Source organism: Bos javanicus, chromosome 8 (assembly GCF_032452875.1).
Source record: "Bos javanicus breed banteng chromosome 8, ARS-OSU_banteng_1.0, whole genome shotgun sequence".
Classification (NCBI taxonomy): domain Eukaryota; kingdom Metazoa; phylum Chordata; class Mammalia; order Artiodactyla; family Bovidae; genus Bos; species Bos javanicus.
The window spans coordinates 55,235,855-55,251,387 of record NC_083875.1 but is presented as its reverse complement, the minus strand read 5'-3'; the positions used below and the strand labels follow the sequence as shown (position 1 = coordinate 55,251,387).

At 39.2% G+C, this 15,533-nt stretch overlaps 1 protein-coding gene across 1 annotated transcript; it reads right to left on the bottom strand.

Annotated features, from left to right (window-relative positions):
* Positions 1 to 14,209: 14,209 nt before the first annotated feature.
* LOC133253418 (GTP-binding nuclear protein Ran-like) lies at positions 14,210 to 15,034 on the bottom strand. Its single transcript, XM_061427046.1, has one exon. It carries the CDS (start codon positions 14,973 to 14,975, stop codon positions 14,322 to 14,324), a length of 654 nt encoding a protein of 217 aa, XP_061283030.1. The 5' UTR covers positions 14,976 to 15,034; the 3' UTR covers positions 14,210 to 14,321.
* Between the last annotated feature and the right edge of the window lie 499 nt (positions 15,035 to 15,533).

Here is a 15,533-nt window from a genome sequence, read left to right as displayed (position 1 = left end):
ACTATTCTAATTCTACAAAGGCCAGAAAATGCACTAGGCTTTGTGTCCAAGAGTCCTTCAAGAAAAGAACTAAGGTGAAGCTATTGAATAATTTAAAGTTTCTTATCTGAGGTGAGGGAAGAACTGCTTCACTGAGTATTCATCACACAGAACAACCTACATTGTAATATTGCTTAAGTATCAGAGTATAAATTGTCCAAAAAACTTAGAAAAACAGCTGACACTTCCATGAAAATATTTACTTTGAATGAGAGTAAAATAGTTTTCCCTGCCCTACTCCAGACCTGCTGTGTGATCTTAAGCAAAACACTTAACACTTCTGTGTCTCAGGTAGCCTGTCTGGGGAAAATAGCTTTTGTCTCAGCTTCAGCCTAAGAACTAGTGAGAATATCCCACTCCAGAATCAAAGAGATTACACACAAGATACAAATTATATATGTAGCAAGGAAACATATGTGAAGCTCCTAGCATTGTGCCTGGCACAGTTATTTAAGAAGTATTATTTACATCCCCTTTCTTCACCAGAGAAAATTAAATATCTTTTGTGTCCAGTTAAGACAAAATAAGTTAGAATAAAATTAAGAATTTTCCCCCCAAAGACATGGTATCATTCTTCCCTTCATTTTCACCTTTTTCTAATATATATCTGTGCACATGCAACACTCATCACTATAGAAATAATTAAAGGATTGCTGTGTGCACCTACATGTGGAGATTAGCAGCCTATTATAGAGGAGTCTATTTTGAAGTCATGTTAGAAATTCTGTCACCTCTGAGCGGGAACTTGAGATGGAAGACCCAGAATTACCCTACATGGTAGGACTTGGGTCTAGGTATGCTGCAGTTTTGCCTCAGCTTGCCTGACATCCAAGCATATGACAACATTTTTGCTTCTTTTACAAGATTTCCTGGAGCTTGCACTCCCTTCATGATCTTGGCAGAGATTTCGCTGCTGAAATAACATACAGAATCCTCACCAAAACCGTGTGCTGCTGAAATGCCAGAAAACTGCCGGCGTGGGCAAGATCTGAGAGTGACAGTCACCACCTCCTACCTGGCCAACCTTGTCTTCCCATAGTTTCCCAAAGGGTTCTTGGAGGGAGTGTTATTTTTCCCCCTAAAGGAAAAATGCTTCTTGAATTCCCTGAATTATTTCTAGAATATTTTCTTACCTTCTATCTATGAGCAATGTCTATAAATGACCTTGCTCAAAAACGGACTGGTTTCAGAAAAATTCTTATAGACCATCCCATCCAAATCAGAAACCCTGAATGTAACTTACTTTCATGTCTTTAATGTTAAAATTAAAATGCCCCTCATACTAATGTTAACCAAGTGCTTTTAGTCTTTGAAATCCAGGACCAAACGATTGTCCGGTCTATTCAGCCAATATCAATTTCCCATTAAGAACAGGATCAATTTCCCATTAAGAACAGGAAGTTGAGTCTTTTTTATTTTTCACTAATGTCAGTCAGTGTTAGCGGTGGCACTAGTGGTAAAGAACTCGCCTGGCAATGTGAGAGACATAAGAAAAGCAGGTTTGATCCCTGGATCAGGAAGATCCCCTCGAGGAGGGCATGGCAACCCCCTCTAGTATTCTTGCCTGGAGAATCCTTGGGCAGAGGAGCCTGGTGGACTACAGTCCATAGAGTCACAAAGAGTCAGACACAACTGAAGTGACTTAGCATGCAACATCAGTCAGCACATGAATACCTGACCCATACTTAATAAACTCAAAACTTAACAGAATCATATTCCTTCTAAAGATATTGAATTAAGGTTTCCATCAGCAGATATTTACTGAGCACTTTCTATGTGCCAAGGGCTGTTCTTAATGCTAGAGATCTGGCCGTGTATATGACACTCTCTGCTTTTCAGGAAACTTCCATTTCAGTGAGCAGAGATAGACAATAAATCATAAATAAATAACACGCCAGAGTGGTCTTTATTCCAGATGGGATCAGGGAAGGAGTGGCATGTGAGCAGATTCCTAAAAGGAACAAGAAAGCAAAACTTTAGATATCCAGGAAGAGACATTCCAAGAAGAGATTCTGCAGCAGAAGCCAACTTAGTGTACTTCCCTGAAGCAAGAGGTCAGGGGTCTAAAGCAGAGGGAAAGGAGATCAGTGAGAGAGGGGAAAATCAGAGAAACACTCAGGGCCACAATATGCAGGGCCAGTAAGGTCACAACACTGACTCTGAAAGAAATTCTGAGTGAGATGGGAAGAGAGGACTCAGAAAAGAAGAATGAAACAATATGACATATATTCTTAAGGATAACCCCATCTGGTGTGTGGAAAACATATCTCAAAACTGAGAGTTGAACAAAAAAGAGCAGTTAAGGCATGTGCTTCATAGGAAAGTCCGGATGGAGGGGGTGAGAAACGATCACATTTGGGATGTGTTTCAATGTATTTCACATCCAACTAGAGGTAGAATATGAAAAAAAAAAGTGAGAATTAAGAATGACCCCAAGGACCTTGGAAGGTAGAAGAGAGCTGCCTTTTACCAAGAAGTAGAGTAGGCTGGGATTGGGGCAGGAGAATCACAAGCTCAGGTTTGAGCATATCACATCCGAGCTGCCTATTAAAGATCTAAGTAGCTAAACCTGTGAGAATGACACGCAGAAGAGATTTCCAGGTTGTAAAGGTAAACTGAATAGCACTTGTTGGCTCCGGAATGTATCATAATCCAACTGTGCCGGCCAGCTATTTCTATAACAACAAACCAGTCCAAAACTAGATGGCCCACAACAAAAAACAGTTATTTTTCTGGTTTATAGGTCTGTAGGTTGGCAGGGAAGACTATCTCAGGCTGCAATGTGGTTGTACTGGGTTAGGTTTAGCTTTGCTCTGAGTGTCTCATTCCTAGATTTATACTGTAGGAGCCAAAGACAGGATGGGGCATGCCCTTATCAAGATGATAACATGAACCAGAGACAGCCGGAGGAAACATACAATGCCTTTTAAGGATTTGTCACAGAACCAGGTACACTATCACTTCTGCCCATATTCTAAATGGGACCTCACTCCAGTGTTCTTGCCTAGAGAATCCCGTGGACAGAGGAGCCTGGTGGGCTGCTGTCCATGGGTTCGCACAGAGTCGGACACGACTGAAGCGACTTATCAGGCATGCATGCATCGGAAAAGGAAATGGCAACCCACTCCAGTGTTCTTGCCTGGAGAATCCCAGGGACAGAGGAGCTGGTGGGCTGCCGTCTATGGGGTCACACAGAGTCGGGCACGACTGAAGTGACGTATCATGTATCAATGCAAGTCACTTAGTGAAACCCAATATCAATGGGACAGGGTAGCATACTTGACATATAATCACAGGAAATACAAAATCACACAACAAATTGTATATGTATATTTCTAATTGGATATGTATATTTCTAATATAGGGAAGGCCTGAAGAATTGGAACATGGTCCAATTCACCTTTCAACTCATACTGTACCCTTAGCTACACCTACAGCTCATGACAAAAGATATTTTTAAGATTCTGTAAACTCTCAACTCAATGAGTTTCCTCAAATGTCTATTTTTGAAAATCATTTTACAAATATATTTGAGGCAATTATACTTGGATTTTTTCACTAACAGGAAAATAGGCTGGCATTTTCTAATAACATGGTAAACATCATATTTTAAATGTCATTTCTTTAAAAAAAAAACTTGATCACTGCTTCTCAAACTATTGAGGAGGGGGGCATGGTGGGGACAGACACTAGTTCTTCATTTCAACAAACCAGAGACCTATATATATATATATATATTTAAATACAGTAAAATTAATTGCTAAGTTTGACATTTTCAAAAAGAAAAGATATACAAATTTCAAGTCCATGTTTTTTGGAAAGTACCTGGTCGCATTGCTATAAAAGCATCTAAATAAATACTTATTCTTAATTTTTGCACCTACCTTGCTGAAGATAACAGCATATAGAACAGCATCAGCCCATGGACCACACTTTGTTAAGGCACTGTCCTAGATGATTTCATCATAACCAGGTCCTTTTGCTCCCAAATTTTATCATTACTGAATAATAGCAGTTTGAACACAAAACTAAGTTGCTAAAAATCTGAAATTGGATTTGACTTGTACCCAAGTTTACTCAACTACTAATTCAATTTGTTAGGCTTTTTTGGTCTCCAGGATTCCATGCTTCACTTAATAAGTAAAAAAGGAAAAAAAAAAATAGGGCTTTGTCAAATAGCCATATCCTACTTTATGATTTTTACTATGTATTTCTTGACTCTTATGGCAATGCCTTTTAGAATTTCCATCCATGCTGTACACACACAAATTACTAAAATCTCCTGGCCACATCCTGAGGCTACCTTAATTGACTGTTATCAAGCTGTGCTTTTTAAATGTTCCAGCATTTGATCTTTTAAAAATGCTTCTGAGATTTAACTGGTGTCAAACTGGCTGGTCTAATTTCCTGCAATGTCTTTAGATCCTTTTTTAAAAGTAATTGGGTGTTGAATTAGGGCTTTTTCTTTCTTTCTTGAGGGATCAGTACTAAATTTAGTTAAGTTCTGACCAACAAAAACTAAAAAATTCTATTCTGTCCTATGAATTTCCTGCACCTTGACTTGCTATCTCTCCAGCTGTACACTACCCTAGAGTCCAGAAAAAATTAAGCCATGCTTGTTGAGCCTTACTGAAAGGGGGCCAAGTGGACCTAGAGGCATCTCAGTTCAGTTGCTGAGTCATGTCCGACTCTTTGCGACTCTGTGGACTGCAGCACGCCAGGCCTCCCTGTCCATCACCGACTCCCGGAATTTACTCAAAATCGTGTCCCTTGAGTCGGTGATGCCATCCAGCCATCTCATCCTCTGTTGTCCCCTTCTCTTCTCACCTTCGATCTTTCCCAGCATCAGGGTCTTTTCAAAGGAGTCAGCTCTTTGCAACAGGTGGCCAAAGGATTGGAGTTTCAGCTGCAACATCAGTCCTTCCAATGAATATTCAGGACTGATTTCCTTTAGGATGGACTGGTTGGATCTCCTTGCAGTCCAAGGGACTCTCAAGAGTCTTCTCCAACACCACAGTTCAAAAGCATCAATTCTTTGGCCCTCAGCTTTCTTTATAGTCCAACTCTCACATCCATACATGACTACTGGAAAAACCATAGCCTTGACTAGATGGACATTTGTTGGCAAAGTAATGTCTCTGCTTTTGAATATGCTATCTAGGTTGGTCATAACTTTTCTTCCAAGGAGTAAGAGTCTTTTTATTTCATGACTGCAGTCACCATCTGCAGTGATTTTGGATCCCAAAATAATGAAGTCTGCTATTGTTTCCACTGTTTCCCCATCTATTTGCCATGAAGTGATGGGACCAGATGCCATGATCTTATTTTTCTGAATGTTGAGCTTTAAGCCAACTTTTTCACTCTCCTCTTTCACTTTCATCAAGAGGCTCTTTAGTTCCTCTTCACTTTCTGCCATAAGGGTGGTGTCATCTGCATATCTGAGGTTTTGATATTTCTCCTGGCAATCTTGATTTCAGCTTGTGCTTCTTCCAGCCCAGTGTTTTTCATGATGTACTCCTCAAGAGGCATCTAGATGACGCAAATATCAGATTTGAAAATGGGAATGCTGAATCTTGTCTGAACAAAGAACAGCATGCAGGAGCCCTTCATGTGGTAAAAGAGGAAGATAAAAGAGTAGTGAGATTAATATTAATGATGAAACAATAACACCTTTCCAGAAATGTTCTCAGAAGAGCATGGACAATGCCCATCCAACATACCATCATCAACTGAGCCATTTGGACCCTACACTGCTGAGGCAACACTAAGAAGCATTCAAGAGTTGAGGCAAATTTCTCAACTGTTCCTAAGCTTTTATTGTTGCTGTTGTTACTATTATTATAATCATCATCATAGTTGCTAATTTAAAGCCAAATAAAACTCATAAATATTGAATCATTTCTATTCTCTCTTGGAAATTCTTTCTTCTCAAATGGTAATGAATAGCCTAAACTCAACTTCTCTGGAGCAAGAAACTGTTTATTTGAGGTCACATTTATGCAATGCCAACATAGCAATTGCTTACTCAAAGCAATTGAAGAAAACGTAAAATCAGTCTGCAGCTGAGCCAAACTGTGCAGTCAATTCAGACAAAAGGGTCCATCCTATAAACAATGGCAACACAACCTTTATAACATGATGTTCTCATTCATTATACTACTCTTGCTGCCTCATTCGGGGCAATATCTAATTTACATTTTATCTCCCAGAGAACCTTGCATTAATATGAGCCCAGGTAAATGCTAAACAAATTATTTAAAAATTCATTTGCATTTTTAAAAGGTGTTTAAAATATTTAACCAAAATAGTGCATTCGTAGTTAGAAATCACCTTAAGAAAATATTTAGACATTTTGTAGAATCAAAATGCTAAAAAGTTATATTCAGTTCTTGGCTTTACTTAGAATGATAACAATTGTAAACGTCAACTCCTCCATCTAAGCTTAGTCAGATTTGCCTCAGAGACTAGGCAGAGAGACTAGGCCCTTCCTCCTCATCTGCCGTCAGTCAAATTTTCTAGCTCCTAACACAAGGAAGACGTGCTACACTCTATGGATCCCTTACATTTAGATGAACCAGGAAATGCTGGTTTATAAACTCTGCTCCATGATGTTTTGTGTTAGATACCACAGAGAAACTCAGAAAAACTGATACACCATATTTTAAAGTATAATTTTACAATCTGCATAAAATATCAGGTAAAAAAAGAGCAGACTACATTCAAAATATAAAATAGAAACAATAACCAAATGTTGTTGAGATGGCACTATATGTTTACATATATATAAGTTGAGACCTCTCAGTTCAGTTCAATCACTCAGTGATGCCCGACTCTTTGGAACCCCATGAACCGCAGCATGCCAGGCCTCCCTGTCTATCACCAACTCCTGGAGTTTACTCAAACTCATGTCCACTGAGTCAGTGATGCCATCCAACCATCTCATCCTCTATCATCCCCATTTCCTCCAGCTTTCAATTTTTCCCAGCATCAGGGTTTTTTCCAATGAGTCAGTTCTTCGCATCAGGTAGCCAAAGGATTGGGGTTTCAGCTTTAGCATCAGTCCTTCCAATGAACACTCAGGACTGATCTCCTTCAGAATGGACTGGTTGGATCTCCTTGCAGTCCAAGGGACTCTCAAGAGCCTTCTCCAACACCACAGTTCCAAAGCAACAATTCTTCGGTGCTCAGTTTTCTTTATAGTCCAACTCTCACATCCATACATCAGTTCAGTTCAGTTCAGTTCAGTCACTCAGTCATGTCCGACTCTTTGCGACCCTGTAAACCACAGCACACCAGGCCTCCCTGTCCATCACCAACTCCCAGAGTTTACTCAAACTCATGTCCATTGAGTCGGTAATGGCATCCAACCAACTCATCCTCTCTCGTCCCCTTCTCCTCCCACCTTCAATCTTTCCCAGCATCAGGGTCTTTTCAAAGGAGTCAGTTCTTCGCATCAGGTGGCCAAAGGATTGGAGCTTTAGCTTCAGCATCAGTCATTTCAATGAATATCCTGGACTGATTTCTTTTAGGATGGACTGGTTCCAACCAGTCTCTTTGAAGTCCAAGGGATTCTCAAGAGTCTTCTCCAACACCACTATTCAAAAGCATCAATTCTTCAATGCTCAGGTTTCTTTATAGTCCAACTCTCACATCCATATACAACTACTAGAAAAACCATAGCTTTGACTAGGACCTTTGTTGGCAAAGTAATGTCTCTACTTTTCAATATGCAGACCTCTACTAATAGAATATATTAATAGGAGCAACTATGGATCTTTTCTCAAGAAAAGATCCCAGTTAGTCTAAGAATGTTACTGTATTAGTCTACCCAGGTTTTCATAACAGAATACCACAGACTAGGTGGCTTAATGAACAGAAATACATTTTCTCACAATCTTGCAGGCTAGAAATCCAAGATCAAAGTGTCATCAGTGATGGCTTGTAGTGAAACCTTTCACGGACTTGTACATGGTCACCTTCTATGTGTCCCCACATGCCCTATTCTCTGTGAGCACAAGGAAAGAGAGATCTATTGTACTTCTTCCTGTTCTAGTAAGGATACCAGTCATATCTAATTCAGGCTCCACCCTGATAAACTCATCTAATGTTACCTCCCTAAAGCCCCAGTCTACAAATACAGTTACACTGGGATATTATTGACTGAGTTGTGGCCCCTCCACACCAAATTCATATGTATTCATACCCATAACATTTGTAAATCACAAAATGTAAAAACAATGAGTGTATTTCTTTAACAAATGACATTAAGGAAACTGTTTTAAAATGGCAACCCACTCCAGTATTCTTGCCTGGAGAATCCCATGGACAGAGGAGCCTGGTGGGCTACAGTCCACAGGGTCACAAAGAGTCGGACACGACTGAGCGACATCACCTTCTTTCTTTAGTCCACATCAAATTCTAAACAGATTAAAATTAAATCACAGGAAAGAAGGAATAGTATTTATCACAACTAAGATAATTAAAATAAAAGGATAAATTAGAAAAGATAAAATGGGTAAGATTAAGAACATTAAAACATCTGTGTAATAAAAAAAATGCAGCAACATTTAAATAAAAAGGAAAGTAATAGATTGGTGGAAGTGTCACAAATAGGAAAAGAGATAGCAAAAGAATAGAGAAAAATGTATTTTTATATATTATATACTGATATACAATGTATAAAGACCAATAAGTTATTTAAGTTGCTAAGATTTCATTAGAGAAATACCTATGAAAACAAAATATGAGATATCATACATGAAAAAAATGTATCCCATTTGTCCAAAAAAAAAGAAAAAGTCATAATAAACATTTCTATCTAATAAATAACCAGTTTTTTAAGAAATCTAATGCTGGGGATTCTGAAAGAGATGGAAATACCAGACCACCTGACCTGCCTCTTGAGAAATTTGTATGCAGGTCAGGAAACAACAGTTAGGACTGGACATGGAACAACAGACTGGTTCCAAATAGGAAAAGGAGTACGTCAAGGCTGTATATTGTCACCCTGCTTATTTAATTTATGTGCAGAGTACATCATGAGAAGTGTTGGGCTGGAAGAAGCACAAGCTGGAATCGAGATTGCCAGGAGAAAACCAATAACCTCAGATATGCACATGACACCACCCTTATGGCAGAAAGTAAAGAGGAACTAAAAAGCCTCTTGATGAAAGTGAAAGTAGAGAGTGAAAAAGTTGGCTTAAAGCTCAACATTCAGAAAACGAAGATTATGGCATCCGGTCCCATCACTTCATGGGAAATAGATGGGGAAACAGAAACAGTGTCAGACTTTATTTCTGGGGCTCCAAAATCATTGCAGATGGTGACTGCAGCCATGAAACTAAAAGACGCTTACTCCTTGGAAGGAAAGTTATGACTAACCTAAATAGCATATTCAAAAGCAGAGACATTACTTTGCCAACAAAGGTTCGTCTAGTCAAGGCTATGGTTTTTCCAGTGGTCATGTATGGATGTGAGAGTTAGACTGTGAAGAAGGCTGAGCTCCAAAGAATTGATGCTTTTGAACTGTGGTGTTGGAGAAGACTCTTGAGAGTCCCTTGGACTGCAAGGAGATCCAACCAGTCCATTCTGAAGGAGATCAGCCCTGGGATTGCTTTGGAAGGAATGATGCTAAAGCTGAAACTCCAGTACTTTGGCCACCTCATGCGTAGAGTTGACTCATTGGAAAAGACTCTGATGCTGGGAGGGATTGGGGGCAGGAGGAGAAGGGGACGACAGAGGATGAGATGTCTGGATGGCATCACTGACTCAACGGACGTGAGTCTGAGTGAACTCTGGGAGTTGGTGATGGACAGGGAGGCCTGGCGTGCTGCGATTCATGGGGTCGCAAAGAGTTGGACACAACTAAGCAACTGAAGTGAACTGAATGCTGGGAATAATGCAAGAATCTTGTTCTAAACATTACTACAAACTATGCAAATTTTAAGTTTTTAAAAGAAACATTTGGGAAATACGTATCAAAAGTGTTAGAAATGATTCCCATCAGTTGAACTCAATGATACATTCTTTGGAAAACATTGCTATTAAAAACACCAAAAAGCTACACAATGATGTGCCCTACCTCTGAAGGGGACACTTCTGGCACCTGCCTAGCCACTTGTAATACTTAATTTCATGTACCACCTTGACTGGACCATAGAATGTATAGGTATTTGGTCAAATATTAATCTGGCTATTTCTGTGACAGTGTTCTTGGATAAGATTAAGATTTAAATCAATAGATTAAGTCTTTTTATTGTTTTATGGAATGTGGGTGGGCTTTGTCCAATCAGTTGAAGGCCTGAATAAAATAAAAGGACTTATTCTCTCTGGGGTAAGAAGAAATTCCCTGTTTAATAGGCTTTAAACTGGAACACTGGCCTTTTTCCTGCTTTTGGACTTGAAGTGGAAAATCACCTCTTCCTGGTCTCAAGACCGGTACAACACCTTTGGTCTTTCTGATTTCCAGGCCTTAGGACTCAGAACTAAGTGTCAGCTCTCCTGGGGCCCCACCTTGGTGACCCACCCTGCAGATCTTGGGACTTGATCATCTCTAAAATTATGTCAGCCAATTTCTTACAGTAAATCATAGATAATAGGTAGATATACAGACAGATAATCTTACATTCATTCTGTTCCTAGAAAACCCTAACTAATACACCACCATCTCTACTCCTTCTTTGCCAGACAAAATTCATGGTGGTTTGGGGAGCAATGCACCCAGCCCTAGAAAAAAAGTTTGTCCAAGCCAATCATGACAATCCTGTTGTTCTTTATAGAGCTGAGACTTATTTGGACATATCACATGATTTTGGACATTAAAACCTCAAGTGAACTCTGTTGAAAGCTTCTGAGAAGGACTTTTCTCTTGAAAAGAGAGAACCATGATAAAAGGCTCATTTTTCCTCCCACTCTATTCTATCCAGTTTGGAGGCTGCCCTGTAATGATATGATATTCAAAGCAGCAGCACTTATCTTGTGATCATGAGGAAAACAATCACACACACACACACACACAAAAACTGACTCAGGTCCAAAGTAACTTACTGGTCTATTATATAAACAGCAAATATCAATATAATATAGCTTAAGTCATAACTAATGAGGTTTTCTCTTAATTTCAGATACAAATATCCTAAATTTTATCATATATTTACTTCACTTGCTTATTTTTAGTGTCCAAAAAAATACAGTAATTATATAAACTACAGGAGAAGAATAATACAAACTAAGCAAAAGATATTAAGAAGAGGTGGCAAGAATACACAGAAGAACTATACAAAAAAGATCTTTGTGATGCAGATAACCAAGATGGTGTAATCACTGGACTAGAGCCAGACACCCTAGAATGTGAATTCAAGTGGGCCTTAGGAAGCATCATTATTAACAAAGCTAGTGGAAGTGATGGAATTCCAGATGAGCTATTTGAAATTCTAAAAGATGATGCTGTTATAGCATCAGTATGCAAATTTGCACTCAGTATGCAAATTTGGAAAACTCAGCAGTGGCCACAGGACTGGAAAAGGTCAGTTTTCACTCCAATCCTGAAGAAAGGCAATGCCAAAGAATGCTCAAACTACCACAAAATTCTACTCATCTCACACACTAGCAAAGTAATGCTCAAAATTCTCCAGGCCAGGCTTCAACAGTACATGAACCAAGAACTTCAAGATGTTCAAGATGGATTTAGAAAAGGCAGAGGAACCAGAGATCAAATTGCCAACATCCATCAGATCATTGAAAAAGCAAGCGAATTCCAGAAAAACATCTACTTCTGCTTTATTGACTATGTTAAAGCCTTTGACAGTGCAGATCACAAAAAACTGTGGAAAATTTTTAAAGAGATGGATATACTGGACCACCTTACCTGCCTCCTGATAAATCTGTATGCAGATCAAGAAGCAACAGTTAGAACCAGACAGGGAACAACAGACTGGTTCCAAATAGGGAAAGGAGTCTGTCAAGGCTATATATTGTCACCCTGCTTAGCCAGGCTGGATGATGCACAAGCTACAATCAAGATTGCCGGGAGAAATATCAATAACTTCAGATATGCAGATGACACCACCCTTATGGCAGAAAGTGAAGAGGAACTCAAAAGCCTCTTGATGAAAGTGAAAGAGGAGAGTGAAAAAGTTGGCTTAAAGCTCAACATTCAGAAAACTAAGATCATGGCATCCAGCCCCATCACTTCATGGGAAATAGATGTGGAAACAATGGAAACAGTGAGAGAGTTTATTTTGGGGGGCTCCAAAATCACTGCAGATGGTGACTGCAGCTATGAAATTAAAAGACACTTCGTCCTTGGAAAGAAAGTTATGACCAACCTAGACAGCATATTAAAGAGCAGAGACATTACTTTGCCAATAAAGGTCCACCTAATCAAAGCTATGGTTTTTCCAGTAATCATGTATGGATGTGAGAGTTGGACTGTGAAGAAAGCTGAGCGCCAAAGAATTGATGCTTTTGAACTGTGGTGTTGGAGAAGACTCTTGAGAGTCCCTTGGACTTCAAGGAGATCCAACCAGTCAATCCTAAAGGAAAACAGTCCTGAATATTTATTGGAAGGACTGATGCTGAAGCTGAAGCTCCAATCCTTGGCTGCCTGATGCAAAGAGGTGACTCATTGGAAAAGACCCTGATTGTCAGGGGTCGTTCAACTTTAAGGGATCCAATATGTTTTCTTCCTTTGTGTGCCATTTCTCAAGGACTCTCTGTTCCTTATCAGTTCCTAGAAAATGGGAACGAGCAGAGCTGCATGTAGTTCTCAGGACTGAGATCATGGGAAAGGACACCTGCTTGGATTCCCTTCAGTGACTCTCTTCAGTGACCTTGTACTTAAAGGACTATCCATTTTGTTGCAACTGCTGAAATTTCATTCTTCTTAATGGCTGAATAATCATTTTATTGAAGATATATTAGCATGCATTTCTGTAAATAAAGTACCCTTGTTTCACTCAAGACTTAGGTCCCCTGCATCCTTATTCTCGTTGACTCCAGTCCCCAAGTCCTGGTCTACGAAGACCATGACACCTGATGCTGGGGAAAAGTGAAGGCGGAAAGAGAAGGGGATGAGAAAGGATGAGATGGTTGGATGGCATCACTGACTTGATGGATTTAGTTTGAGCAAGCTCCAGGTGTTGGTGACGGACAAGGAGGCCTGGCGTGCTGCTGTCCATGAGGTCGCAAAGAGTCGGACACGACTAAGTGACTGAACTGATAACTGATCATATGTCAGCTCAGTGGGACATTATCGAGGCATTATAAAGGATAAATAATAAAACCATGCAGCAATATGGCAAAATGCCTCTCAAGTAAAAGATGTTTATAAAATAATGCTAAATATTGCTCAATAAAAATAAAATAGGAAAAGCATTGCAAATACATAATGCGACCATAAGTCCATAAGTCAAGTGTAAAAAGACAAAATTGCATAGTGTTATAAACTGTGTTAGTTAAATACAATTTGTTAAATGTATATATTTTGAATAGAATTCCTATACCATCAAAGCATATGATAATATGGTTTGGATATACATCAACCTCATAACATGAGAGTCTTTGTGAAGAGTTTGAAGAGACTGAGTCAGAGTAGGGTTTCAAGCAAACATGAGCATTAACACTTATTCATTTTAAGTGATAGACACTTAAGTCTGTCATTTTTATTTTGTAATTTTCTCTATTAAATATTTAGTAAGCTAATTATAATGTAAATAGCTAAGCAAGCATGGATAACTTTTATGTATTATTGCAAATAAAGACTTAGTAATTTCATTTCCTAACATTAAAAAAACTTAATTACAAGCTAATATTTTTAAACTATTATTCAAAATACATATCAAAAGTGTTTTGTTCTTTTCTGTGTCTAGACAGACTTCCTTTGTTTCTTTAATTCACACAGACCGAACAATTTTTTTTTTTTTTTAGACATTTGAAATACAAATTTATTCTGATTCTAAACAAAAAGGAATGGGAATGACAGTAACAAACAAGATTCCACCTCTCAATATTGTCATATGACTACAGCAGTCTTATATTTGAAACTCAAGGAGGAAACAACTGTGTCCCAAAACACCTAAATATGCAGGTCCAAAAAATGAAGGTATTTTTTTTTTTAACTGACCCATTCACTCCAAAGCCTATCCATCTCCTTCAGCATCCAGAGATTAAGCACATGTTCTGCTTAGCTATATAATAAAGTGGCAAACACACCACACCACTGACATCACAGGACAGTTGCCTATAAAACTCGCCTTCTGACGCTGGGCCCCAGCTTCACTTTCTCACAGGTCATCATCTTCATCCGGGAGAGCAGTTGTCTGAGCAGCCTCTGAATCGTGCTCATACCGTGCTGCCAAGGCGAGGTCCATGACCACCTCTGGCGGGGCAAGAGCAGACACGGTGACAAATTCCAAGTTAGGGTCTCCAATCAGTTTTCTAGCAAGTAAGAAGAAGGGCTTTACAAAGCTATAGTTACTTTTGGCAGAAATGTCATAGTACTGAAGATTCTTCTTTCGGTGGAAGACGATTGACTTTGCCTTAACCTTTTTGTCCTTAATATCCACTTTGTTGCCACACAACACAGTTGGGATGTCCTCCCACACTCGTACCAGATCTCTATGCCAGTTAGGCACATTCTTGTAAGTAACTCTTGATGTTACGTCAAACATTATAATGGCACACTGAGCTTGTATATAATAGCCATCTCTCAGTCCACCAAATTTCTCCTGATCAGCTGTATCCCATACAGTGAACTTAATCTGTCCTCTGTTGGTATGGAACACAAGAGGATGGACCTCAACACCCAAGGTAGCTACATACTTCTTCTCAAATTCACCAGTCAGACGACGCTTCACGAATGTAGTTTTTCCAGTACCACCATCACCAACCAAAACAAGTTTGAACTGAACTTGGGGTTCTCCTTGGGCAGCCATCATGATGTTACTTCCAGAAGCATCTCCGCGCCCATCTGACTGAGCCAGACTGAACAATATGGTCACATATAGCTTACATACTGTATATCTAGCCTCAGAAGGAGAGGGAGAGAGGGGACGAGAGAGTAAATTTCTTGACCTCCAGTGTGAAATTTCCTAGGAAAGAAATTCAATTAGACTGACTGGATCAGGAGTCTTAAGATGAGCCCATACACTGCGGCAAAAACTTTGGAGTCACACAAAAATAATTCGAAGAGGTGATATTCTTGAAAATGTTGCTTCTTCTATTCCTTTCCGGTGAGTCACAGAGCTTTATAAAGGCTCTGACAAGAACTGCAACAAAAAAACTTAGTAATTTTGTTTAAAAAGAATGTCCCAATATTATGTGACCATGGAAATATTTTCGAGGAACAACTATTATCTGCAGACACTTTGGGAATCACTGCACTTTACTGTTTGCATAAACCTACATTTCAGATCAGAAGCACTATGCTTCTGTAGGAAATAAAATTTTTAAGAAAACAACTGTACCACAAATCATTTTTGTTAATAATTGCTCTC